Below are 27,122 nucleotides of genomic sequence, written 5' to 3' on the forward strand. Positions count from 1 at the left end.
CACCAGTAGTAATGGACTTGACTGCCTGTGGAGCCCAAGCTATCTTTATAATGCTGGATTGGGCTCTCAAGTGGGGGAGTAAAGCATTTTAAGTTGATGAAGACATTGCCCCTGCTCTTGAGAAAGAAACAAATAAGCAACTAGTCCATAGAGGCAAAATGAAATAATAGATGTAAGCAAAATGTGAACAAGGTAATGGTGGGTGTGATGGAATAATAAATTAATTCTAATTGGAGAACTGGGGAAGGATTCATATGTGAGATGAAGAGTCATGAAGGTTGGACCTAGAGAGATACTCTCTAATATTAAACTAGAGAGGGAAAAATAAAAGGTAATTTCAGGCAAAGGAGAAGGGCTTTTTGGATTAAAGCAGTAGTAGGACTCCAAATATGTGACTATAGGAAGGGCATGGAATATTTGGAGAAAAGTGAGTCGATGTAGAGAAACCAATAGGTGGCTATTGCTGTAGTGAAAGCAAGAGATGATGGTTAACTTGGCCCAGAGAGTAGTTGTAACAGTGAAGGAAAGTGAACAGCTTGAGATAGATTTAGAAGATAAAGTCAATAGAATTTGTCGATGGATATCCTATGGGGGGTTATAGAGAAAGGGTATAGATGAATCCTAGAATTTTGGCTCACACAAGTGGGAAACTATCACCATTTGTTAGGAAAAAAAATACCTAGGGTGTAGAATGCCATGCACTCAGTTTTGGGCATGTAGGTTTAGGCATCTGTGTTGAGATGTAAGGTTGGAGCCCTCAGTAATAAGTCATGGTAGAAATGTGTTTGGGAGCCATCCAGGTCAAAGTCCTGGCGGTGGATGAGCTTACTGGAGAGAAAACAGAGATATGGAAAAGTAGAGTCATATATCTAGGACTGAGTGAACATTGAGGGATTTGGATATAAAGGCTGAGCAGAAGATGCTGATTGACAAAGGAAACTGAGAACTGGGCATATGCATTGAATGGTGTGAATATAAGGGAGACAGCTTATGTCCGGATACCCGTCTGGGAGAGAGGATGAGGAAATGCTGAGTAGGCCATGGTAAGGCAAGAGAATGGCAGAAAGACTTAATCATGGGTGTTATAAAAATTAGGAGTGGTCTTAAAATTACTGGGGATATTTCTCTTTGATTACGGATCACTAGGCTGGAATCTTCATAAAAGCAGGGACCGTGTTCCCTTGTTCATTACTATAACTGCGGCAAGCTCAGTGCCTCTGCATAGAAGTCACCCAATACATGATGTTGACAAATGCTCAAATATTTGTTTTTTTAACTCATTTTTTTTACCTTAAATATTTTCTTTTACCTCAAATTCCTCAGATAACATGTGTTTTCCTTGACTCCTAATATTACCTCCATGCATATAACTTACCAATGTGTATGTCCTAGGTCTGACCTCTCTTCTGAGTTCCAGTCCCAGATTTTTAGCTGCCTGTTAGACTTGTTTACCTGGATCACTTGGAGGCATCTCACATTCAATTAAGGCAAATACTGAACTTGACTCACATTTTCCACCTTCCCATTCTGTCACTCATGCTTTCTTCTTCGTTACAGATCTTATAGTGGACTCTCTTCTAGTTTAATTTTTTGTGTGCGTGTGTGTGTGCCTGTGTGTGTGAGAGCCTCTGCCTTCCATGGGGGAGTCACAAATAGTGAAAAAGGCAGTCACACATAGTGAAAAAAGGCAGCGCTTTCATAGAATCTTTATATTCCCACCATGCCTTATGCTGTGCCTTTCATGTAGTCACACTAAATAACAGTTTGGTTTAAATCAGGGTTTGTTAACAAGCCATATAAATTTTTGGACTCTGCCTTTTAGCATGTGAAAGACTTGTAAAGATTTCAAAGACAAATAAGAAAAAGTATGCCTAATGAGGTATATATATAAAGAGAGTTAAAACTTTGGTGATTCTTGTGTGGACAGAAGAAAGCAGGGGATCATTTGATAATAAATCTCCATTTCTGTTGTGGAAGGAGGTATAAATAAATAAAAAGCCTTCTTTCAAGTCTATGAAGTCTTATTTACTGCGGAGGCATTCTAATCATTTCCCCAATCTGAAAGGGCTGAATAAGCAGGAGAGAGAGGAGAGAGTTGGTTTGGAAATATTCTCCCCGTGGTGAGCATAGCTCTAAAGGTCAGTGGATGGACTGATGCAGTCAGCTGGTGACACGTGAATGGCCTTACCCAGCTGGCATCTGTTCTGATTGATTAGTGCTTCTGTGCTTTAGATTAGAAGTTATTATTGAAATATGTGTTTGGCTCACTTTGAATTCTTATTGACTCCGTTAGTTTACATTTCATTTCAATTCTAGATTTTCCATCTCTGTTTTATACCTCTGTTGTCTCATGGACTGTTTAAAAACTAATGCTTTCCTTGAGGAAGATTCTCCAGAATGTGAGACCCAAATGTTGAATTTGACTCAACGTTTCCTGAAGATTGGACTTCTAAATTAACGCTAAAAGTTTCTGAAGATATGTTTTTTAGTTAGGTCATCAGCTTAATTTATAACCCTTTCCATTCCAAATACATCTCTGAGGTAAGTCTTCTAGCACACTGATTTTTATTTACATTTAATTTGGAATATTCTTAGTGCTGTTAAGACACCTTTTTCATAAAAAAAGACAATACATTCCGTCCTTATGATTGGCAGAGTAACACCATCTGAAAGATGTCTACTTCCTAGTCCCTAGAACATTTGTATATGTGATGTTACATGGCAAATGAAAATTAAGGTAACATATGAAATTAAGATTGGTCAGTTTACTTTAAGCTAGAGAGATTAACCTGGTGGGCTCAGTGTAATCACAGGGGTCTTTATTTGTGGAAGAGGGAAGCAGGAGAGAAGGTCAGACTTGACTGGCCATTGATGGTTTTGAAGTTGGAAGGGACCAAAGAGCTAAAGAATGTGGGCAACCTCTTCAGAAGGTAGAAAAAGCAAGTTAATGAATCCTCCCTTGGAGCCTCCAGAAAGGAATTCAGGTCCACTTACACCTTGATGTTCACCTAGTAAGATCCACACCTGACTTTGGGCCTGCAGAATTAGAAGATAATAAATCTGTGTTATTGCAATCCACTAAGTTGGCAGGTAATTTGTAACTAGAGAAATAGGAAACCAGTAGAACCCTTCTTTATTTCAGTTTGGTGATATGAATGTGTTGCTTCTTACATTCTAGATACCAGGCATTTATAATTTTTCCTAGAAGAGTTAGCCTATTTTTACTTTATATGATCAAGGGCAACCATGTTTACTTTCATAAGGAGTAGTTTTTTTACCTATACAAAATTGGATAATTTGTTTTGCTATTGAATGTGATTATATCCACTTTTATCAATATATAATTATTATATAAGTACATTTTGGCATAACTCACTGTATATTTTTGATATTGAGGTCACCTCTTTTAACTTGCATAACAGTAACCCAACATGCTTTTGAGCTGTAAAAAGGAGAATATGTTTGAACATTCTTGTTTGAATGGTGTAGTAGTTATGACATTGGCAGTGTTAGGAATGACAAATAGTCATTTCCTATTTGGTTTATCAGGGAACACTATTTCCTTGGTTGCAATAAATGTCCATACTGTCTATTGGTTTTCAACTTTTGGAATCAAATTATAGAGAAAGTATGGTTATCATTACAGAAAAGAATGTAAATATTTGCAACTTCAGCAGCATAAAAGTAAAGGTAGAGCCGACAGAAATGGGAAGGGAAAGGGTGGAAGGTGAGGAAAAGAGTAAGGGCTGCCAAGTCCTCTTTTACTCCGAGGAATGAAGAGATGCTGTTTTAGAGGACAATAAACATAGTCATTCACTAAAGATAAAGGTAACCACTAAAGGGAATAAAAATATTTGAATAACTATTAATGGAAAGGATGGAAAAGTTGGGGGACTCTAAATTCACTAAGTCCCCATGAATGATTTCAGAAAGTCAAAAGATGATTTCTGAAGTTGAACAGTTGGGACAGTCCGAAATGCTTATTATTTAGAGAAAAGGTGTTAAAATTCAAAAAGACTAAAAGATCTAAAAGAGTTGCCTCTGGAGAATACAGAACTGGGCCACTCTTCTGTACCATTCAATTTTTTTAAATCAAAGTAATGCTTACACATGGTTTAAAGAAGAGTTGGCAAAGTTATCTGTAAAGATCTAGGAAGTAAATATTTTAGCCTTTGCAAGCCACATGACCTCTGTTGCAGCTGCTCAACTCTGAGTTTGGCTGTGTTCCCTTATACGTTTATTTACAAAAGCAGTGATAGGTAGGATTTGGCCCATGGGTCACAGTTTGCCAATTCATTTATAGGGTCAAATAGTGCTAAAAGGCCCATGACAAAAACAGTGGTCCATTGGCCCCCTGCTGCCCAAACCACTTCTAAGAAGCAGTCACTCCAGACCCTTGACTCTAAACCCCACAGGTTTTTTCTGTTTTTCTCCATAATTCTAATAATGTATGAATCAAGGGATACCAGTGTGCTTTTATGTCTAAATATGAATTTACTGCTATTCCTTGGTTCATCAATTTTAGACATTTTCTGTTTACATCTGATTAAGGTAGTTGAAAATACTAGCTATTTTATAGCTATAACTCAAGCTATAACTTTTTTTCTCCTTGTTTCCTAAAATTATTGTTATGCTATTTGGTTAAATGCGTATTCAGTGTTTTTACTATTATGAGAATGCAGCTATTGTTACTTTTGAGCCCATAACAATGGTTGCCTTTTGTCTCGTGCAAACTTTTGGTTTTACTGGAGTTAATGACTTTATTTGCTTAGTTTTCATTGAATCGCATGCTTTCTTTCCATTCTTTTTAATAGTTATGTAAAATGTCTCTTACTGCAATCTTCCACTGAGTTAAAACCATCAAAAATCTATTGATTTTGGACTTTTTCCTAGTAACATTGCTCCTGGAGCCCTTCATTGTCCTGATCACATCAGGGTTGGTTTTTCTCTAAGCCCTTGCATGGTTATGTTAATTGCTGTCACTATTTATCTGAGAATTCCCTTCCCATCTCTTGTGTGTTGGGTCCTCTGTTCCCTGGGTCCCTCATTTTGGTGGAGCACATTCGTCTAATCACCTGTCAGGAGTGACTGGGAGGAGGGTCGAGTGTAAGCCTGGTTTTTACCTTGCTGGGGTTGGATGGAGTAGCAAGGTTGGCATGTGACCCCCAGTCTTTAGTCTGTAGCCTTTTACATTCAGCCCTTCTCTGTGCCTGATGTCTTGGAGTCTGGATCTTGCTCTTTTTCAGTTTCTCCAGAGATTATATCTCTTGCCTCTCGATGAGTGAGATCGTGGGGGGCACCTACCTAGGAGTTTTATCCTTCCTTAAAGAATTTGTCAGGCAGCTTTTGTTCACCATTTTCAGCCCCCACCTTCGTCTACTTTTCATGATACCTGGGGTCTCCAGACCCTGTCGAGGTAGATAGGTTTGTGTTTCATGCTAGCTCTCTTCATTGGCAGGAGCTTGGATTTGACCTTCTTCCCCTCTGAGAAGTCATTACTTCTTTGTCTATCCTTTTTCTGTCTGCATGTCGTGATTTGAGTTACAGATATCTGCTACTTCCATGAAGATAGAGTTTATGGTTTTGTTTCTTAATTTCCTTGTTTGGGGATGATTTTCAGAGAAGGAATGAGATAGTCGCAATGACTGTAACTGTGGATGTGTGTTAGCTGATAATTTTTAAAATTAAAATATTTCTGTATCTGCAATAAAGATGAAACTTATTTTCTTTTACCAGCTAAAAAAAAAGACCCACAGTCATCTCAGCTTTGGGGTTATATTAATATGTATGCATGAACGAATATATTCAAATATGTATGTGCATGTGTGCAACTGACAGTGTGATATAATCCTCGGAAAACTTTTCCTCAACATTTTGATTATTTTTCTATAATTTTAAGCATCTTTCTTTATAAGGTGAATTTTGAGCTTAATATTGTTGTTGTTGTTTGCTTCTTACACAATTGGCATTCCTGCTTGGGGCTTCCCTCCCACTGTATTTATAACTTAGTAGTGTAATAATGGTATAGGCAATACTATATCATTTTTCGTGTCTTCATCTACCTTCTCATTCGCATTCCTGAAGTAGGCAAGGTGTTACACCCAAGGGAAGCTGTTAGCTTTTGTTAGCAGGCTATTTTCTAAAAAGTTTTAGCTAATTGTTTTTGGAGTTTGGCTTGCCTTTTCCCATGTAAAGAATGTTTAAATGAAAATGTGTATCGTCTGCACAGGCTTTTCATATGTCAACCTTTTGATTAATGTCAATGAATGTGTCAATTAATTATGAATCTTAGCTAAGGCACTGGACATGAAGGGCAGATGGCCAGTGTATCCAGAAATTCTCAAACTGTTTGTGATAGAGGACCAGATTGTTTTGTTTGTTCATCTATGGCAAACAGATACTTTTATAAAATACAAAATCATGTGCATGAATATAGCAATAACAAATTGCTATAAATTTTTAAAAATGCTTACTCCCAATTTTTGTATTTTTGTTGCAGATGAAAAACTAACAGTTTCATGGAATGCATTAGCCTACAGACTACATTTTGATCACAGGCATAGGAAAAAAATTGGGAAGACTGTTTCTTCCCAAATTTTTGACGTGTGAAAAACTTGCCTACCATTCTGGTGCTTCTCTTTCTGGGCCTTTTGCTCACTTCCTGCTGACTTTATTCTTTCCCAAGCCCAGAGGGTCTCTTTTCCCTCCTACCTGCTCATTAGCTTCTAGTTTTGAGGAATTATGCAGAGTAGTAATAATCACAGGCGCTGTTTATTGCACATCTATTATAAGAAGAGTGCAGTGTCAGATGCTGGGATTACAGTGGCATACACATCAGAAATGGCTCTGCCTTTGGAATGTAAGAGTCTGGTGCCAAGAAAGAAAATATATGTATGTATATGTATGCCCATATACGTGAATGTATGTGAATGAATTTCTCACAATCCAATGAAGGTAGAGGATATTGTTCCCATTTATGAGTGGTAGATTTTGAATTTCAGCCTAGTCTTACTTTAAAGCTCATACTTTTTCCATTAAGCATTTTGGGGAGTAGGCTGAATTATCCTATTTATGTGGCACATGCCCAGCCAATCCTGTTGTGCTGTACATCAGCAGTTTGGAAAAAAAAATCTGAGATGCAAATAACATGTAAGTCCCTTCTTCCTTTCTAGAAGTATTTTCATTTAAAAGAAAAGGTACCTTTAAACTTATTTAATGATGATGTAAAAACTAGTAGAATTTTATTTGATTTTGTAGAGTGGAATAAAAAATTTACTCAGTGTGGTGCAAGATACTCTTGGCAAGGGTAGACAGGTGGTTACTACCACTTGGTGTTTTTGCATCTCCACCAAGTTTATTCAACCTGACAAGTGAACTAGTTTTCCCACTCTCATATAAGGGTTGCTTTTCTGAACTTTGACTTATTTTACAAATGACTGCAATGAGACTTGCCCAGGGGCACAGCCATTTGTTAGAAGACCTGGCTCCCCACCTCCAGGCTGCCACTGACTTGCCTCAAGTCTGTGCTCAAATGCCACTTTTTCATGGAGGCCTGGCCTGACCCCTTATTTAAAAATACAAACTGCCTGTACTCCCCATCCTCCTCGTCCTACTCTATTTTATCTCTCAAATTGCTTATCACTTACTAACATATCATTAATTCACGTATGTGTTTTGTTTGTTAATTATTGTCTTCTCCCTTCACTAAAATTTAAGCTTTATTCCTTCCAAGGGCTGGATTTTTATTCTCTTATTTTTTTCTTAGACGTTGCAAGAACTCAACACATGTTGCAGAAAGGACTGCCATTGACCTGCAGTCTACAGTGTTTCTGCTTCTCCCATGCTGCCCTTGTCTATATCAAAAGATCTAGGTCTCAAGATTTGAGCTTTTATTCAGTATCAATAAAATGGCTTTCTCTGTTATACCCTGAGCCCCTCCCACTACTTTCTTACTCCTTTCTGTTTCTCATTGTCTTCATTTGTATGACAAATGCATAATGAATGTCAGAAGTAGTTTTAGGTGCTGGGGATATGGAAGTGAGTAAGATAAATGAGGTTTCTGAATCATGGTGCTTATGTTCTAGTTGGGGCAGACTAAGCCATAAAATTAACAAATAATTGAATAAAATAAGGATAACATATGATTTTGATAATTTATGATACTGCCAGGGAACCAGTGTTAGTTAGGTCGAAAAATTTCTCTCTAAGTAGGGGATACTTGAGGTTAGCTCTTCCTACTTTCTTCTCTGCATTCTCTGTCTTCTTTTTAGCTGTACCTGTGATCCATCTGCAGCATTCTGGAGGAATGAAGTTGTTAGAGAAACACAGCTAACAGTAGCAGGTAGTATTATCCCCAATCCTTTTTGAAGATCAGAGGCAAATAATCCCTTACTATTCCTATTACTGCCACACTGAAAAGAAGTTTTATAAACAGTGTGGGTGGGGGGTGGGGGGTGGGAGGAGGTAGGTGGTTGTAGTAAAGTTGATGAGGTCTTTATGTTTGTCTTAGAGTTAGTTTATTAAAGTTAACTTATTTTATAAACATGGCCACCAGTACCTCTTCTGCAATAAATTAAAATTCTCCTTTCTGTGTCTTAATCTCTTCTGTGATCGAGCCATAAAACTGTGTTCAAGTGAAGAGCTAAGGGCCATTATTGTTACCTGTAAAATGCTTTAAACCTTACTCAGTCATTCATATACACAAAGATACACACAACTGGTAGACAGTATCTGTCAAAAGTATTCTTTGGAGTTAGCATACAGAGATGCCAACGTTATAGCACCAAGAAAGTTTGAATTGGAGATATTAAGTAAACTGTGAGTTGTACAAATTTGCATTCTCCAATTTATTCTTATTAAAATTCATTTTGTGGCAGAATATTTTTTAGGGCTTTATAAAGGAAGAATTATTCTAAAAATTAATAGCTTGCTCTTCTCTTTGGAGATATGGCTGCTTCCACTTTTTAGCTGTAGGCTTTGAATTCCTCTGGACCACACAAGTTTGTAAAACCTTGGCATCCAGGGCTTTGGACTATAAAATTTCATTGGAGACAAATAATGGAAAACAGGATTTTTAAAAAATCAGCTGTTTTCCTTAAAATTACTTTGAGTCATTGTTTTTCAATAGTATTAGTAATGGTTTAGTGTTTTACGTCTTTCATACTGAGAATTGTTTTTAAACAGATTAAATCCATTTAATCTATTTAAATATATTTGCATCAATTATGCATTAAATATATTTATTTTTTTTTAATTTCAGACTTTTAACATTTAATTTTCCTGATATAACTTCAGTTTTGTGATTATACTATATATAAACCTGAAGAGTTACATAAGGCCTATACTTTCATGCATTTAAGAGTGAGCCTTTAACTCACTCCTAGAGCTGTAGGAAAATGAAATTTCTATATTCTTATAAAGTCAGTGTCTTGAGATGATGTAGACAGTACATTTGGAAATAATTAAAATTTGTTCTTTATTAAAAAAAAGCTCTATCTAGATCTGGACCTTTTCTTCTCAAATAAATTTAGATTAATCCTAAAATGAAAAATGAACCTCTAAAGCCTTTTATATAAAGAAAACTGCTGAGATTATAGTTACTTCACAAAGCTGAATGAAAAGTGACATGGGGTAATTAACATTCCTTTAAATATTTAGCTGATATATGAACTACGAAGTGAAATATATGTCTCAATACTTAAATATTTTTCTACTTGAAAAAGGGAATAAGTAATATTATTAAAACTTAGATTATGAGATACTATAGAAGAAAATTCCCTGGAATTGTTGGTGCTTTTATATTGCAATTATTTTGTTTAGAATTATACATCAGAAGAAAACAACTATTAATACCTTTTCTATGGCTTAACCTTTGTTAAGCCATACTGGTTTATACATAATGGTTTATACTGGTTCCCACTCTTTAAAATAAGAGGCCTATTCTCGGTGGTCTCTGAGCCAATGAATTCCTTCCAGTCTTTGAACTTATGAATTTACTGGTCAAGGCTTGAAAATTCCAAGTATTTCTTTTTGGGGTGGGGGGGTGGTAATGAGGGGAAGGTGGGAGGAGAACTATTTTAGAGTGAGAAAACAGCCTATTCAAAAATAATGTTCTAATCAATATAAAATTCTCAGGCTTTCTTTTTCCCCCTACCAGAGTATTTCTTTTATCTTGGAGATGAAAGACCCTTTTCTTAAATTTGTTTATAAATTAATGAATTTTCAGGCTACATGGCAAGACATTGGAATAACTGGTAGATTGGGGAATTCAAAACATGATGTTTTGTTGAATAGACTTTCTGCTTGGGGATGCACAGTAACAGGAATCCTGCAGAATTGCTGAATCTATTATTCCTACCCTACGGCAGAGATTTCCTCTTTCAAGAGTTCAAAGCCCTAAGGATCTTTGAGGTTCTAGGTGCTGTAGGTCTGAGAGTTGGAAGGGATCTTCGGGATCACAAAAGTCCCACGTCTTATCCTATAGCATCCTTGAGATATGGCTATCTAGCCTTTGCTTCACTCTTGACAGATGTAGAGAGCTCATGTTTTTACCATACATCCCATTCTACTCTATGATTGTTCTTTTTTTTTTTTTTTTTTTTTTTTTTTGAGACAGAGTCTTGCTCTGTCACCCAGGCTGGAGTGCAGTGGCACAATCTCGGCTCACTGCAACCTCCACCTCCTGGATTCAAGCAATTTTCCTGCCTCAGCCTCCTGAGTAGCTGAGATTACAGGCGCATGCCACCACGCCCAGCTAATTTTTGTATTTTTAGTAGAGACAAGGTTTCACCATGTTGGTCAGGCTGGTCTCAAACTCCTGATGTCGTGATCCACCCACTTCGGCCTCCCAAAGTGCTGGGATTACAGGCGTGAGCCACCGCACCCGGCCAAGATTGTTCTTTTTGAAGGATCTTTCTTATGCTGAGTTTCTACCTCTCTATTGTCTATGTATCATTTCCAGAACAGCGCAGAAAAAGCTGAATCTTTTTTTTTATGTGGAAGTCTTTTAGTTGGATTGGAGATCTCCTATGGTCATTTAACTCTCTGCTGTTACCTCTGTTGTCTCAGTTCTCATGTACTTATATATGGAGGTCTAAGTGTTTAAGATAAAACTTTTACATAAAATATAGTCTCCAGTGTAATCCAGATATTTCTCTGGTGCTCAACTGAAAAGACAATGAACCCTCCAAGCCTAGATTAAAAACAAGTAGCATTGGCCTTATTCAGAGGACGTATGTTCACTTCCATTGTGGTGCCTCCCTAGGGGATTTTTAGGAGTAATTTTAATAATAAGTGATTTTTACCTTACCTGATAACTTTAAGAGCTCAGTGCCCTGTAAACTGTAGGTCTATCTTTGAAATAGCAAAGTGTTTTCCTTTTTGTCCTCCAATTTAGACAAGCCTCAATTAGTTCAGCTCACTCATCATAAGATGTATTTCTATGTCCTTAACCTTTGTGGTTACTGTCACATGGGTCATCTCCAGTTAGTTAATGATGGTCTCTTCAAATTTGACACAATACTGTAAATGTAGTGGGACCACTTTGGCACAGAGTGAAATGATTCCTTGTTCTGTTCTCACACAGTCCTTGTATTATCATAGCCTAAGATGGTAATAATAATATTTTTAGCAGACTCATCACTGTTGACTTGTTAAAGCCTGTGGTCAACTAAGTATCTCCTGGGCTTCTTAGAAATGTTGAATAACTGGTAATCAGTTAGCTACATGGTCTATTGGTAGGATAACCTGGCCTTCCTATCTTCTGGGACTTCTACATTCCTTTTGTTTTAGGAAACAAGACTCTTATCCTTCTAAGGAAACTAGACTCTTACTCTGAACAGCTTTTTGGTGGTCTTCATTTGTTTAGCTGTAGAGATGGCATGGGCAAAAGGAACAATTAGGTATTTCAGTTTGAAAAAGTCACATTTTTGGAAGCAAAGATATTATTTTCATTTTTATGTAAATAGCTTGGAAGTATATCACACGTACAGAAAAGTACACAAGTTAAGTGTAGCTGGTGAGACAGGAGAGTTCCCTGATCTCCTCGCAGGACTTGCGATGAGGGGTGGCTCCTTTGCAGCCGAGCTCAAACCGCTGTGGGAGGGGGAGCACGCAGGTGAGCAGGTGCAGGAGCTGGGGCAAGTGCCTTTAGGTGCTGAGAGGACCGAACCCAGTAACCGGCCTGTGGTAGCGATCAGTGGTTGCCCGCAACTTCTGGAGCCCCAGAGGTTGTGTGTTACAAACAATGCCCTTTTAATTGTTGCCTTTCACAGAGAGCTAAGCCTTAACCGGCTCAGTGGAGAGTCAGGGTGACATATACCCTGCCCTCTTGGTACCCAGGTTCTTGTCTGGCATCCAGGAAGAATCAGGTCACACGGACTTGAAGGATGTTGAATGCAGAGGTTTTATTGACTGATGGAGGTGGCTGTCAGTGGAAAAGGAGCTAGAGCGGGGTTGGTGCAGGAAGAAAGTAATCTTTCCTTGAAGCCTGGCTGACTCCAGCCGGGTCGTCTCCGAAGTTGTGTGGTCTGACATTAAGCCACGTCTAGCCTTAGTTTCTGATGCCCAGTTGCTTCTCCTCTCGACGTTCAGCCGCTTGTCTCTCTGCCAGCTGAGCTCTGAGGTTTATAGGAGCACAAGATACGGAGGCTGGGTGGGCCAAAAAGTAACATTTGAGCAGGAAATCAGGAATAACTGTTTTCATTTAGGGCTGCAGATTCCAGGCTCCAGGGTGGGTTCTTTGCCAGGGAGCTGCCCTCTTCTATCCAGTATTTCCCTGCCTCCTCTCTGTATCACTAGCGTACAGATCAAGAAATAGAACATTGCCCTAGAAGCCGCCATGCCTCTTTCTACTCACCACCCTTTCCCCTCACAAGGAGTAACCAGTCTCATGCCTTCTACATTGTGAATTAATTATGCCTCTTTTGAACTTGTTATGCATATAATCATACAAAAGGTGCTTGTTTTGTATTTGGCTCTTCTTATGCAATTTCATTTTGCGAGATTTACTCATGTTGTCACATAAACTTGTAGTTTGTTCATTCTTGCTGTATAGTATTCCATTGCATGGACATACTGTAGTTTATACATTTTACTGGTTACAAATATTTGAGCTATTTCCAGATTTTTCGTTATTAAAAATAATCCTGCTATAAATATTCTGTGTGTCATTTGGTTAGGTATATATTCATAGCAGGATTTGATATATATCTAGATTTCTGTTAGATATATACCCAGAAGTGGAATTGCTGAGTTACGTGTGATGTTCATTCAGCTTTATGGCATGTTTATGTTCAGTTATGTTCATTCAGCTTTATGGCCAGTTTTCCAAAGTGATTGTGTACATTTACGCTTTTATCCTTAGTGTACTAGAATTCTAGTTGCTTTGTATTCTCACAATCCTTACCCTAACCCCAGTCAATTTGGACAAGATCAATATCTTCACCATAGTCAGCCTTTCAATCTATGATAGTCTTCTTTAATTTTTCCTAATATTTTATAATTTTAAAGCATAAATGTTTTGCATATTTTTGTTAGACTCGTAAGTATTTGATTTTATGCTATTGCAAATGTTACTTTTTTAAATTTTTTTTATCTTTAACTGGTTTTCTTTGTTCAGTTATTGGTTTGCCTTTTTTACTAAGATACTTGTGTACTGTAATTTGGTGGTGCATATTCTCAAATGCTTTTTCTGCATGCATTGTGATGATCATTTGATCTTTATCCTTTTTTCTATATTAATTTGTGAATAACTTTGGTTGATTTTTGACTTTTAAACAACTCTTGCATTACTGTAATAATTTCCACTTGGTTATCATGTATTATTCCTTATAGACATCACTGAATTTGATTTACAAATGTTTAAGATTTTCACCTACATATCCACGAGAGAGAGAGAGACTGGTCTATTATTTTCTTGTAATATCCTTGTAAGGATATTGGTATCAAATTTATGCTATCTTTTTAAAAAAGAGCTGAGAGAATTTTTCTCTTTTTCTGGTCTCTAGAAGTATTTGTATAAAAGATTGGCATTATTTGTTCCTTAAATATTAGGAAGATTTTACCTGTGATGTCATCTGAGCTTGGAATTTTCCTTTTGAAGAAAGCTTTGGAAGGTTTTGAAACAATAAATTCAATTTCATTCTTGTTGTTTTTATATTAATCATATTTTCTATTTTTACTGTCCATTTTGTTGTATTTTTCAAAGAATTCGTTCATTTTATAAAAATTGTTAAATTTATAGGTCCAAGGTTTTTAGAATATTCTCTTCAGTATCTGTAGGATCTATAATGGTTTTGCTTGCCTTTGTTCCTTCCTGATACTGGAAATTTGTTTTGTTTTATTTTTCTTGATTGGTTCTGCTACGAATTTACTAGTTTTGTCAAGCTTTTCGTAAAACCAACTTTGATTTTTATTTGTTTTTTTTTTTATTTCATTGTTGTTTGCTCTTTATTTTCTTCACTGTGTCTTTGGATTTTATTAGCTGTTTTTTTTTTCTAGCTTTTTGATCAACTTTTTTTCTTGTTAATATGTGCATTAAAGACCATAACTGACACATTTGGCACTGATTTACCTGCGTTCCACACATTTTTGCTATTTTAATTACTGAAAGTATTTTCTCATTGCCTTCATTTTTCATCTATGGATTTTTCAGTACTGTATTTCCTAATTTCCAAACAGCTGAGCATTTTCTAGATATTTTTCTGTGGTTGATTCTACTGTGATAAGAGAAAATATTTCAAATGATTTCAGACCTTTGAAATTTGGTACACATTCCATGTACACTTATAAAGTATTTTCTAATCTTTTTGGTTACAGTATTTGTGTGTGTGTGTGTGTGTGTGTGTAAATATAATACAAATAAGTTAGGCCACATTTGTTACTTGTGTCAGATGATTTATATCTTCCTCAATTTTTTTCTTTCCTATCAAGTCTCCCAATTCGTGTTTTTAAAATATTTTTTAAAGATTTGTTCATTTTGACAGTATATGTATTAAAGTTATATTATTGGGTACGTACAGATGTAACATTTTTATCTTTCTGTTAGATTGACCCTTTTATCATGATTGAATATCCCACTTTATTTTTATTAATACTTCTTTCCTTGAAGTCTCCTTTATCTGATATTAGGATTGTGTGGCCATACCAACTTTCTTTTGATAGAATCATAGATTTTTAGATCTGGAAGTGAATATATGTATGGACTAATTCTCCCTCATTTTATATGTAATTAAAGGTTTATAATTCTATTGAAATTGCCAGGTGTTACTTTCAACCCAGCATAAAAACTCTGGGTCCCATTCTAGTTCTGCTGAATTCTTTGGAAACATACTGTAGTTAATTCAAACAGCCTCAGCCCATGTTCTTCCACTAGGCTTTTCTCCTGAAGTTTATACTTGGTTGATCTATTTTAGGAAGGTGAAGGCGTGTTCTGAAGCCAGTTAGGGCTGGTTCATAATAAACTCTATATTCATTACTGCCTTTTCTGGCTTGATTCTTTCCTTTCAGGTGTCAGTGCTGCTCTGCTAGGCTTTGGGCATCATTTTCCAAAACTCTTGTTTTTCCCTGCGTTGCTCTGTGGCTGGCTACTCAGAGGCTCCTGTTCTCTGTCTGCCCCAAACAGTCTGCAGACATGCTCTGTCACCTTCCCCTTCCCGGGTGCATTGTGGGGCATCTGATTCTCTTTTGGTCTTGGGTAGAGGGGAGAATGCCCCCAGGAGATTATTATAAAAGTAATTGTTATGTGCAAGTACATTTTTATAATTCTCTATCTAATTTCCGGTGCCTCAAACTCCCTCTCTATTCTTGGCAGTAAGATCTTTTTCCACTGTTTCCAAAACCCTTAAGTCTATGATTATGAAGATTATGTTTTGAAGGTTTCCCCACTTCATCCTCGTTTGTGAAGCATGGGACAGACCCACTTAAGCAAAGAATTTGGGGCCTTCCATTGTCACCTACCCCCCCCCCCCCCCCGTGTCTCTACATTTTGACCTCTGTGAGGTGCATCATACAAAAGGCCATCGAGTCTCCAGGCTCACTAATGATGATGCACCCGAGGCCCAGAATAATGGCAACTTGCCTGGGTCCATATGCTTATGTAGGGATAGAAATGGACCTGATTCCCTGCCTGATTCCTTGGTAATTGTGCTTTGTATTAAGTTATTTAATAACAAAATATTTTCTGTGTTTAAAAAAAATCCCACCTTGGCTTTGCTGCTTATTCAGTGTCTGAACTTCAGAAAGTTAATTCACCTACCTTGGTTTTCTCACCTATAAGATGGATTAACTGTTTTATGAGGCATTTTGAGGATAAATGAGTTAATCATATGAAACACATAGTACCTATAGTACCTGACCTATAGGTGAAATCTCATTTTGTGGATATGTGCCACCAAATTCATGAAGTTAAATTCTGTAAGGGAAATTCTGTTTTGTTTTTACCTTCCATTTGACCATTGCTGTTGTGTTCCAGTGGGTAAGATTCTTCTAGTAAAAACATTAAGCCACCAGGAAACCAGTTGCATGGCTGAGAACTGTAATTAATGTAGCCCTTCTCCAAAAATCGGCTTTTTCTTTGCAGCGCTCTCCTCACTTTGGGACCTTGCTGCTATTGCAGGCTATTTTTTCTTCTTGGACTACAGGCATCTTGATTGGGCCCCTCCAAGTTTTCCCTTTCTTGTGATTATTGGCATAATCCCAGTTCTTGGTAGTCACGGTGTTATAGTATGTGGGTTGCCAGTCTACTCCTTTAGGTATTACAAGTGGAAAATTGTACTTCAGACATGGTTAATGTAAATTTTCTAAGGCATAAGGTAAAATTTCATGTCATCTACCTGCAGCGAAGGTCTTTTGGTGCTATTAGTATTAATGCCTATTTGGAACCATTTTTACATTTGATCATTAAAAATAACTCTGTCTTCCTCCTGTAATGCATGTGTTTTTGTTTTGCTTTCCTTTTGCAATTCATTCTCATAGACTAGTTTTAGTTTTAAAATTTCAGTAGCATTTAAATTAACTGTTTTATTTTAAAAACAGATACAATAATGTCAAAAGTGGAGAAAACATAATTATAACATTATTTTTCAATACTTTAATGATCCTAGGAGTATAAGTAATAAAACATTGTATAGCAAAATGCACACATATATTAGAGATATTTTCAAAATAATTTAAAAGTTATGTGTACCACAGTTACTTGTGCAATATAAAGGCATGTTAAGTGTCATAATCATAAAAAATGTAGTAAACTTTTCCCAGTGACAGTATGAACCAGAACACATATGTGAACACCTTTTCATATCTGATCAGTTTTATTCCTGATGGCAATAAAATCAAGTAAATGAAATGCAAAATGTTGACTGCAATGTAATGGTTGAAATTTTTACATGCATTAAAGAGTCAGGATAAATTTATGGTCTTATGATGGCTGTAGGTTGCATATATTGTATGTACATTTTTGAGTGATCAATAGCACCATGGCCAAAATACCATGGGGACAAAATCACAGTTGGTATGTACTGTGGTTTATTGACGTTTTGCCCCCTCTTGGATGTGTAAAATATTAACCCTGAGACTGATTTTCTATGGCTTGTCTGTTTTTGTTCAGGGTTAGGTGTAGATGTATGCCCATCATTAGCCTACTCTTTTCTTCTTTGGAATGTATAAAATGGCAACCTCAATGTGGAATAGGGAGTTCAAACTGCAGTCTTTCCATGTTCTGACACCATGTTTTTCACTTAAAATTTTTGGGTCAAATACCTGTTTCCAAAATGTGTCAAGATACTTTTTTACTTCATTTAGTTCTGAGCTTTTTTGAATCAAATTAGAGAACAGTGTCCTAGTTTCAACTCCTGTGTCTTATTTTCCACAATGTCTTGGATCCCAGGAGTGTGGGTGAGAGAGGAATGGATGTGATGCAGCAACCCCATCTTGCTGTCATTTGTTTGATATTCCCTTTGCCACTGATCAAATCCTATCTTTGGCTATTTTTTGAGTTACTTTATTTCAAATTAGGACTCTTTGGTTTTCTTCTGTCTGTGTTTCCACTTCTAGGCGGAAGGTGTACTTTAACTTACTGCAGTTGTGAAGGATGATTGTTTACCTCCGTCTTAGGTGATAAAATCTGCTTTTGCAAACTGAACTTGAGAAAAAAGCAGATAATAGATGCCTGCTTTTAAGTACAAATATACTATAAAGAAAACTCTTTAGAATACATTAATTTTTATAAACATGGTTAAAATAAACAGATTTCATCTACAGAGCTAGGTAATATTTCAAAAAACAACTCAATGGAAGTTTATAGAAATTAATTACATTGAACTCTTTTTATAAGCAGACTTTTTACGAGGAATACATAATACTTAATATTTCAGTCAGAAGTCCTGGGTAGATTTGAAGAAATTTGTTGCTTGCAGCATGGCCATAACAAAAAAGATTTAATTCCCAAATATTGCTGGGGGAGAGCTGTATTATCCAGTGGCCATTACATAGTTTTCTCTATGCTAGGATCCTCCCTTTTTGAAATCTGGCCTATTATACTTAGCTCATCTTTTACAGCACAATTAGTTCGGGTTGGCAAAGATCTCTGGTTAAAGAAACTGAATAATGAGAGTTCTGTGCCCTTCTTACCTGATTATACTCCCACTGCTCGTATCTTCCAGATCTCTATCTGTGCCACAGAGTCAGGCATTTAAAGTTTCCTGGTAAATCATTGGTGTTTGCACCTATAAACTCAGTATTACAAGTAAACAAAACTCCTTTTATTTTACTTGAAATTCAATACTGTATGGAAAACAATTTTGAAATGTCTAAAGCCTAACTAAGGAGAATTCCTTTAGATTTTTAAAGCTTATCACTTTACCAAGTTGTATTACTGGAAAGCTATGTACTTGTGTCACATTTTAGTAGCTCTCCAAATAGATGCCTTAAAAAAGTATTATTTAATAGTATGCCCTTACCTTTTATTGGGGGTCAGCTAAAAAGAAGACTGTATGACAACTGTTTCTATTAGCTTTTGTGAAATTGAAATTGGATTCCGTGGGTTACGTTAGTTCTTATCCCTAATAAAGATTCGTATGGGAAAGGCTTAGAGCTTTATCCTAGAAGAATTTCCATCTTTCTTTTTTAACAAACTGGTATCTGTTCGTTTATTGGATACCAAGTGTATTATAGCTCAGAAGTTTCCCACTTTGAGGGGCTTTCTAAGACTCACAGAACCAAATTGATTATAGTTTGGGGATTCTGGTAAAACCTTACTAATATTTTTCTTCACTTTATTCATTGGTTCATGTTCTTGTCCCATTGCTATAATGGTTCACTTTCATAGCTATCCTGGCAGCAGGCAGTACATAAGTAACTGAATGAACTAGATTATTTAATTCTAAATTCTAGAATCAGAGTAAGCGGTTTTTAAAAGTAAGCAGTTTTTTAAAAAGCAATAGTTGAACATCTCTTAAATTACTACCCCACCTCAATGAATTTCCCATTCAACTCTGAACACAGTTTGAGTTGCTGCCATGCCGCGGGAAATGGCAAGCAAGGCTGGAGCTCCTGCTCTGTACATCATTGCATATCTCAGAGTGAGGCTGCATATCTCAGAGTGAGGCTGCATATCTCAGAGTGAGGCTGCATACTGAGCATGGAGATTTAAACAGGTGAAGATGTTGGTGGTTACCCATTCCATTTATATATTTTGTAGTGATAGCTATTATTATCACAGATTCTGCCTTTAGGGTTTTTTCCCTACAGCTGTGGAATCTGTTTGGACTTTTATTCCTAGTTTCAGAAAGTACCCTCAAGAAGATCTTTCTTTTCCAGAGTATTCTTGGAATTACCTGAGTTGTAGGTTATAAAAATTCCCTGAATATGTTTTTCAAGCAGTTTATTTTTGCATTGCAATTTACCTTCCAGGAAAATTGATGAAATATATATACCTTGATTCTCGGATTTAAGTTAAACCGGATAAAAATGCCAAATATTTTTTCCAAGTAAATAGATAACATTTGTTTTCAGTGTTTAAAAGTTTGATTACTAGAACATATTTTTAATAAGTCAACTTATGTCTCAACATTAAAATGTGTTTAACTTTTTAACATAGATTAGGTCATTAAACTTGTTGTTTGTTCTACTATAGGGTCCTGGTTACTGGGTGAAGATTCATCACTTAGAATATACAGATGGAGGAATCCTGGATCCAGATGATGTCTTGGCAGATGTTGTTGAAGATAAAGACAAGGTAGATAACTCTAAAAATGTGCCTCTTTGTTTTCCTCTACAGAGCTGCATGTTTTCAAGAGACAGAAATCCTTAACAAACTCATGTGTCAATTATTATTAAAAGATACCATCTGTTTAGGTTTCACCTGGACAGCCCATAAATCAAAGTTCTTCATCAGATGTTTGGAAAAACTGTGTTAAGGTTTGGGAATCTGTTTGTGCTGGCCTAATTAGCAGACAGTTCATTCCCAAGAGTTCCTGATATGTCTTAATAAATTCGTTTCATACATGAGACTGTTGGAGTTATCATTGTCGTTGCTGGCTCTGTAGTTTATTCCTGGCCCTTGCTAAATATTCAGCTAAATGCCTGAGGTGTGAATGTGTTTCAAAGTAGAGAATACAATGGGGCAGAAAGTTTTATGAAGAATTACAGTGAAGATTTTTCTTAAAGTAGCTGGCAAACAACAATCTTGAGTGATAGTCTTATTTTCATTGCTACAGTAAAAGGCACTAAATTGAATATTCCAAAAAGTTGGAGCATGATCTGCCACTTATTTGGGAATAATCCCATTGCAAATATCTTGTTTTAATGATATTTTTCTTCTGAGACTACACAGAGGAAGGTGTGAAAGTATACTGTTTCACTGCAATACACACGATTATTGCTGTTGAGACACGTTTAATATTACAGGTTTGGCTCCTGTCATCGATGGCTAACGTGTTTTCCAAAACTGAAATCTGTCAGAGAGATCTAGCTTTCAAAGTTTCTTCTATTATAGATCTTTAGTGCTGTTTGTACTAGGCTAATTTATATTTGTAAACATGTTTCTCTGTATTTTTTTCCCTGTAATCTCAGGGGTGTGTATGTGTACATTTTTGTATTTTACCTAACTAGACTGGAATATAAATAAGTGATTTATTAAACTCAGGTAAAATTTATATTTTTGTTTTTCCATAAGATCTCTTCAGACTGTTCAAACTTACATTTATCTTTGCAGACATTTTATACATTTACTTCTCATATTTTATTTTGTAATTCTAAGCTGTTTTGCTTTATGTTGTTATTAGCAATTTTATAGTCTATTTAGGGAGATAACTAAGTTTTAGAGTCTATTTAGGGAAATAACTAGCTATCTAGGTAAACCTAGTTATCTCCTTAAATAGATTGTAAGCTCCTAGGGGACATGGACTGGGAGATTTTTAGTTGTGTGTTTTTGTTAATAGTATCTGGTATAATATCTTACACAAACTTGATTCCCAAAAATACTTACTGCATTAATGAGTGAAAAAGGCAGCTTTACTTTCTACACTCGACTCTTGCTGTATATAATTTTGATATATACTTCCTGTTTATTTAGTTGGTCTCAGGGTAAATAAAAGGGTAACTAATGTATTATTAACCTTCAGAACCCTGAAGATGGGTTTTTACTTCTTTCACCCCATTTCACTTTCTGCTTCTTCCCTAGGGATCATCTTCTTCCTTTGAAATAATCAAGATATTTTAGTTGTTTATTAATGTAGTAGGCAGTTCCTGTCTTAAATTTCACTGATGTCCAGAGCATTAAAATGAAGGGCCAAAAAATGGCAAGTTTAGGAAGGGCCAGAAGAAAATGTCTTACCCCAGCTTCATCCAATACCTCATTACTAGAAGGATAAGTCCATGAACAGTGCCCAGGGAGATAATTTGTCCTATAGAGCTCTCACATTTAGAGCATTCTTTTAAACTAGCTCAGCAATGGAGTTTATAACCATAATCCACTTACTACACACAGAAACAGCTTTATTATATGTAATCTCTGTTTTAATGGGACTCTACCACCATTACTAAATAAGGTAAAAAAAAGTGAGATAATCAGTTAAAATCCTAGCCGAGGATTAGTACTGCTTGGGTTCAGCTTTAACCATTCTGTTAATGTACTTCAATATTTCTACATGATGCCTAATTGGTATTGTTGTGCAGAGTTTATGAGAACTTATACTTTTGATGTTGCTAGAAAAAATTGTGTTGCCATTTCTTCCTTTTAAAAAATATGTAGGCACGGTGGCTCACGCCTGTAATCCTAGCACTTTGGGAGGCTAAGGTGGGTGGATCACAAGGTCAGGAGATCAGGATCATCCTGGCTAACACGGTGAAAGCCCATCTCTACTAAAAATACAAAAAAATTACACAGGCGTGGTGGCATGCACCTGTAGTCCCAGCTACTTGGGAGGCTGAGGCAGGAGAATCAATTGAACCCGGGAGGCAGAGGTTGCAGTGAGCCAAGATCACACCAGTGCATGCCATCCTGGGTGACAGAGCAAGACTCTATCTCAAAAAAAAAAAAAAAAAAAAAAGTGAAAACAAGAATTTCTTATTTTTCTGACAACCCTTGGTAATCTTAAGATTTCTTTATAGTCCATATGTCTAGTGTGGAAAGAAGGCCCTGCCAAATTTCATTTTACCTTAATTTTTGGCAGTTTAGATTAAGAAGTAACTATAAATGATTCTTTGTGGATGCTTAATGACATATCAATCTCACCCAGGATCCTTTGAGGTGGTATTGAGCTTAGACGAAATAACAGTTCACCTGTCTGCAAATTGGCTACCTAATAATCTTTGGCATTTGAAATATGGATAGAGAACAAGTCCAAAGAGGCATGGATAGATCCACATAATCATTGTGCTAACCCCAAAATATCTCACCTCCTATGAAAGACTCTCTCTCCAGGTGAGAAGTGGCATTAAGGAACTGTTGGTTTATGCAATGTATCAGGCAAGAAAAACAGAAACTTAGAAAGCAGGGGAGGCTGGGCCATTTAGTGTACGGTAACACCATCCCATACACTTCAGTAAAGGTAGAAACTAGAGGTTAAATGATATTCTACTTAAAATTAGAGAAGGCTCTAACAAAGTTCAGCCAGTGTTCTTAAGAAATGACTTTTAAAACTTGTGCCTAAGGTGGTTTGTCTTTGGTCTTACCTCTGTTATTCCTTTGGCCAGCGTAGTGCTTGGCACATACATGGTGTCTGCTTGGGAGCTTTGGTTTTTTAAACTTGCCTTCTTAGTAGAGCTTCCAAGGGGACCAAGTCTCTGCTGTGTTACACTGCTTCTAGCCTATATGTGTCAAAATATTATTGGAACAGCTTTGGAATATTGCATCTTATGATAACTATTTGTATAAAATGTTGTGCTGAAACTTAATAATTATCTGGTTGTGACAGTTATTCTCATGATTCTTCAGTTTGTCTGTCAGTCTGATGATTCAAGTTCTTTGGGATATCTAAGAATTGTAATTTTACATTCATGTCTCCTCTCTGGTTGCTAAAGGCTACCGACTTAGTTCACCCAATAGTGACAACCTAATCATTGATTACTAGCAATGGCCCAGAATGTCTTTGGCCCTTATTTATTCTACTTTATTTTAAAGCAATCCTGAAGACAAGAGCTAGTGTTATCCCTATTTTTAATTTCCAGAATAATCACAGAAATTGCAAGTAACTTGCCCAAGGTCACACAGGTAGTAAATGGCACAATCAGACTTGGAACCTAGAATTTAAATTTCTATAATCTTATTTCTTTTCTTCTCTGGTGTGTCAAGCAGTTTGGCGTTTGTATCTATAATTTCTATTATGAAAATTCATCAGTCATAAATTAACATGAATTTTGCTTTTACACAGTCACCACCATTGCTAAGAAAAGGTTGGTAATAGACCAAACTGTTGAGTATAACAAAACAGTTGAGTATACAATTTATTAATTATAAATTAATTCAGAATTAATATGCCATACATATTTAGTATATTTCAAACCTGCTTGCCTATAGCCTGTATCTAGTTTATTGTAAAGGCTTGTCAGCTCTACCTCTGTTGCTTTCGTTTGCATCCTCTTTTTTCTAGGACCCAGATTATTTGATTCAGATACAGTTTAATTTCAGCTGGACTCTGTAGACTGCACTTGAAGTCTAACCACCATATGCAATTACAAAGAAAAACAAGTCAGCACTTTGGGAGGCCGAGGCGGGCGGATCACGAGGTCAGGAGATCGAGACCACAGTGAAACCCCGTCTCTACTAAAAATACAAAAAAATTAGCCGGGCGTGGTGGCGGGCGCCTGTAGTCCCAGCTACTCGGAGAGGCTGAGGCAGGAGAATGGCGTGAACCCGGGAGGCAGAGCTTGCAGTGAGCCGAGGTCACGCCACTGCACTCCAGCCTGGGTGACAGAGCGAGACTCCGTCTCAAAAAAAAAAAAAAAAAAAAAAAAAAAGAAAAACAAGTTTGTATTCCAGTAACTACTTTTTTGCACCAACTATAGACTGTGCTGTTTTCAGTAGGCAGAATAATGGCTCCCCAAAGATGTCTACTCCCTAATCTCTACAACCTGTGAATATGAATGTTTCATGACAGAGCGTCTTTGCAGATGTGCTTAAGGATCTTAAAATGGAGAGATTATTCTGGATTATTTGGATGGACTCAGTGTAGTCACAAGCATCCTTATAAATGAAAGAAGAAGGCAGGAGAGTATTAGAGAGATAGATGTGAGAAAGACACACCCAGCCAATGCCAGCTGTGAAGATGGAGAAGGTGCCACCAGCGAAGAATGTAGCTGGCCTCTGACATTGGAATTGGTAAGGGAATGGATTTTCCCCTAAAGCCTCCAGAGAGAACACAGTCCTGCTGATACCTTGATTTTAGCCCAGTGAGACTTGTTTCAGATTTCTTAACTGTAAGATAATAAATTTGTGATGTTTTAAGCCATTACATTTGTGGTGACTTGCTACAGCAGCAATAGGACACTAATACATACACTGCCTCTTTTCCCATTTTAACTTTTAACGTGATGTTAGTCTTCTCAAATTTCATATTGACTGGGCATTGAGATCCTGCAGGACGAGAGAAATGCTTTGTACTTCAGATGGGTTCCTTGCTCTTTGCCTTCCTCCCAAAGTCCATCGCAAATGATCCTCAGTTTATTGGGTGAGCCTTCACTCTTTGAGACTTGATCTTTAAATATCTAATTATGCTGTTATCGTCTATAGTGTAGAAATCATTTCAAAGTCACAGCCAAACAGCATTGTTCACTTATCAGTTTCTCACTGCAGTATATAAAGGCCCTAAGAAGTCTGAAGATTGATGCTTAGTAAACCACTGCAAAGCTTAATGCTCCCTTCCTAAGTTTTTTTTAAGTGAGCATGATAACTTCTGAGTATTAAGCTTTTTAAAATGATTATTTTCCTTGGTAATTGCCATTATTAATTTTTGACTTGGTCGAAGAAGACAACTGCAATATAACATGAAAACATGGCAATCTATAACTTCTATTATATAAACTGAATTACTGCCATGGTTTCATTAACTGTACAAAAGTAATACTGTATTATGTAGTAAAGTAACATGGAAAGATGCCTCTGTTCTTGACTAAATTTTTCCTATCCTAGGGGGCTAGTTTGGAGAGATGCCAGTGGTTTTCAGGGCTTCCAATTGAATTGCCCACTGGATCATATGTGATATTTGGTATTCAAATGTTATAATTTCAGTTCAGTTTTATCTCCTATTAGTTATCTGTCCTTGGGCAAGCTTCTTCATCTCTCTGGCCTTGGTTTCCCCATTTGTAAAATGAATATAATGTTCTTACAGGGTTGGCATAGGAAAACTAGATAGGTAAACTGTATAAAATTTTAAGTATAGTATAGCATATACTGAGAACTCAAATGCTGTTATATTAATGATACTATGGTAGTGTTATTACAGTATTTTTAACCCAGGTGTTTTGATGTTACCATTAGATGTTTTTAGGTATTTAAACATCAAAGAAACTATTTTACTTTACATTTTAACTGCTTTTTAAACAAAACTTATATGAATTAAAGTTATTAAATTGGTAAAATAGTTTTATAAGAAGATAGTGAATATGACAGAACATTTGGATTAATATATTGTTATTATTTGAGAAATGAAAATGCCAGTATGATTAAACTGGAAATGAGAATCCTTTTATCAGAACATATTATTTGGTAACATAAGGATCATTTGGAGATCTAACATGATTTTAAAATGGAGACTGGTTTGCGCAATGCTGCATGAACTAGTGACCTAAAGCCAGGCTCTTTATCCTTAAACCAAATTGCTTTCTGAACACTCTGTTGCCCTCTAGTGGGTCCACAGTTACCTAGAAACCAGCTCACAGGAGCTACTTCCTGAACAGGATGAAGTATTTGGTTCTACTTTAGTCGAAAATAATTTTTGCTATATTTTTTAGTACAACTCACAGACTCAGGCATGGAGAATAAAGCCAGAGTTTGCATATATTTCTCTGTGCTTTTGTGCATCTTCTAGTAAGGGCTAAAGGAAATTCCTTGCATTTATAAAAACTCCTCTTTTAAATTTATTTTTAAATTTAGACTTCTTCCTGCCTACCTATTTGCTGGCTGAGGGATTAATGGCTGGTGGTGATGAAGTGTGTAACTTTTTCAGTCTGTAGTTGGACAATCTGTGAAGTATATTGTGTTTTCTGGAGAAGGAGAATGCTAAATTAAGTTAAACAGCTTTTTTTTTTTTAAAGGTCCTGATTTATTTCATTTCTGAGCCCTCATTTTATCAGTAACATTTCCATCGCAAGCTAAAGTACCTACTTTAAAGCCACAATTAAAAAAAAACCAGGATATGATGTGTTTTTGTTTTTCCTTCAAAAAGTCTTTGGTTCATGGGAGTTGATGTTATAAAAGCACAAAAGCAGATAGAAGAAGTTTGGAGAAGGTTTCAGAAATAAATGCAGAAGCTCCTGAAGAACAAATGAATTACCTTGGTCACGAAATTTTATCTCAGAATTTTCAAGATTACTCTCTGCTTATAGAATTACAAAATTATAGAATCATGGGTCCAAACAAGACCTCAACAGTCATGTGGATTAAACTCATCATCTTTCAAAAGAGG

At 36.4% G+C, this 27,122-nt stretch overlaps 1 protein-coding gene across 1 annotated transcript in view; it reads left to right on the forward strand.

Moving 5' to 3' along the window:
* The window catches only part of PARD3B (par-3 family cell polarity regulator beta), a 1,081,037-nt gene that overhangs the window by 119,913 nt on the left and 934,002 nt on the right, over window positions 1–27,122 (forward strand). The window contains exon 2 of the mRNA XM_030803127.1: window positions 20,132–20,233. Within this exon, the coding sequence (XP_030658987.1) occupies window positions 20,132–20,233 (102 nt within the window). The remainder of the gene's footprint in view (window positions 1–20,131; window positions 20,234–27,122) is intronic.

This window comes from Nomascus leucogenys, chromosome 22a (genome assembly GCF_006542625.1).
Source record: "Nomascus leucogenys isolate Asia chromosome 22a, Asia_NLE_v1, whole genome shotgun sequence".
Taxonomy (NCBI): domain Eukaryota; kingdom Metazoa; phylum Chordata; class Mammalia; order Primates; family Hylobatidae; genus Nomascus; species Nomascus leucogenys.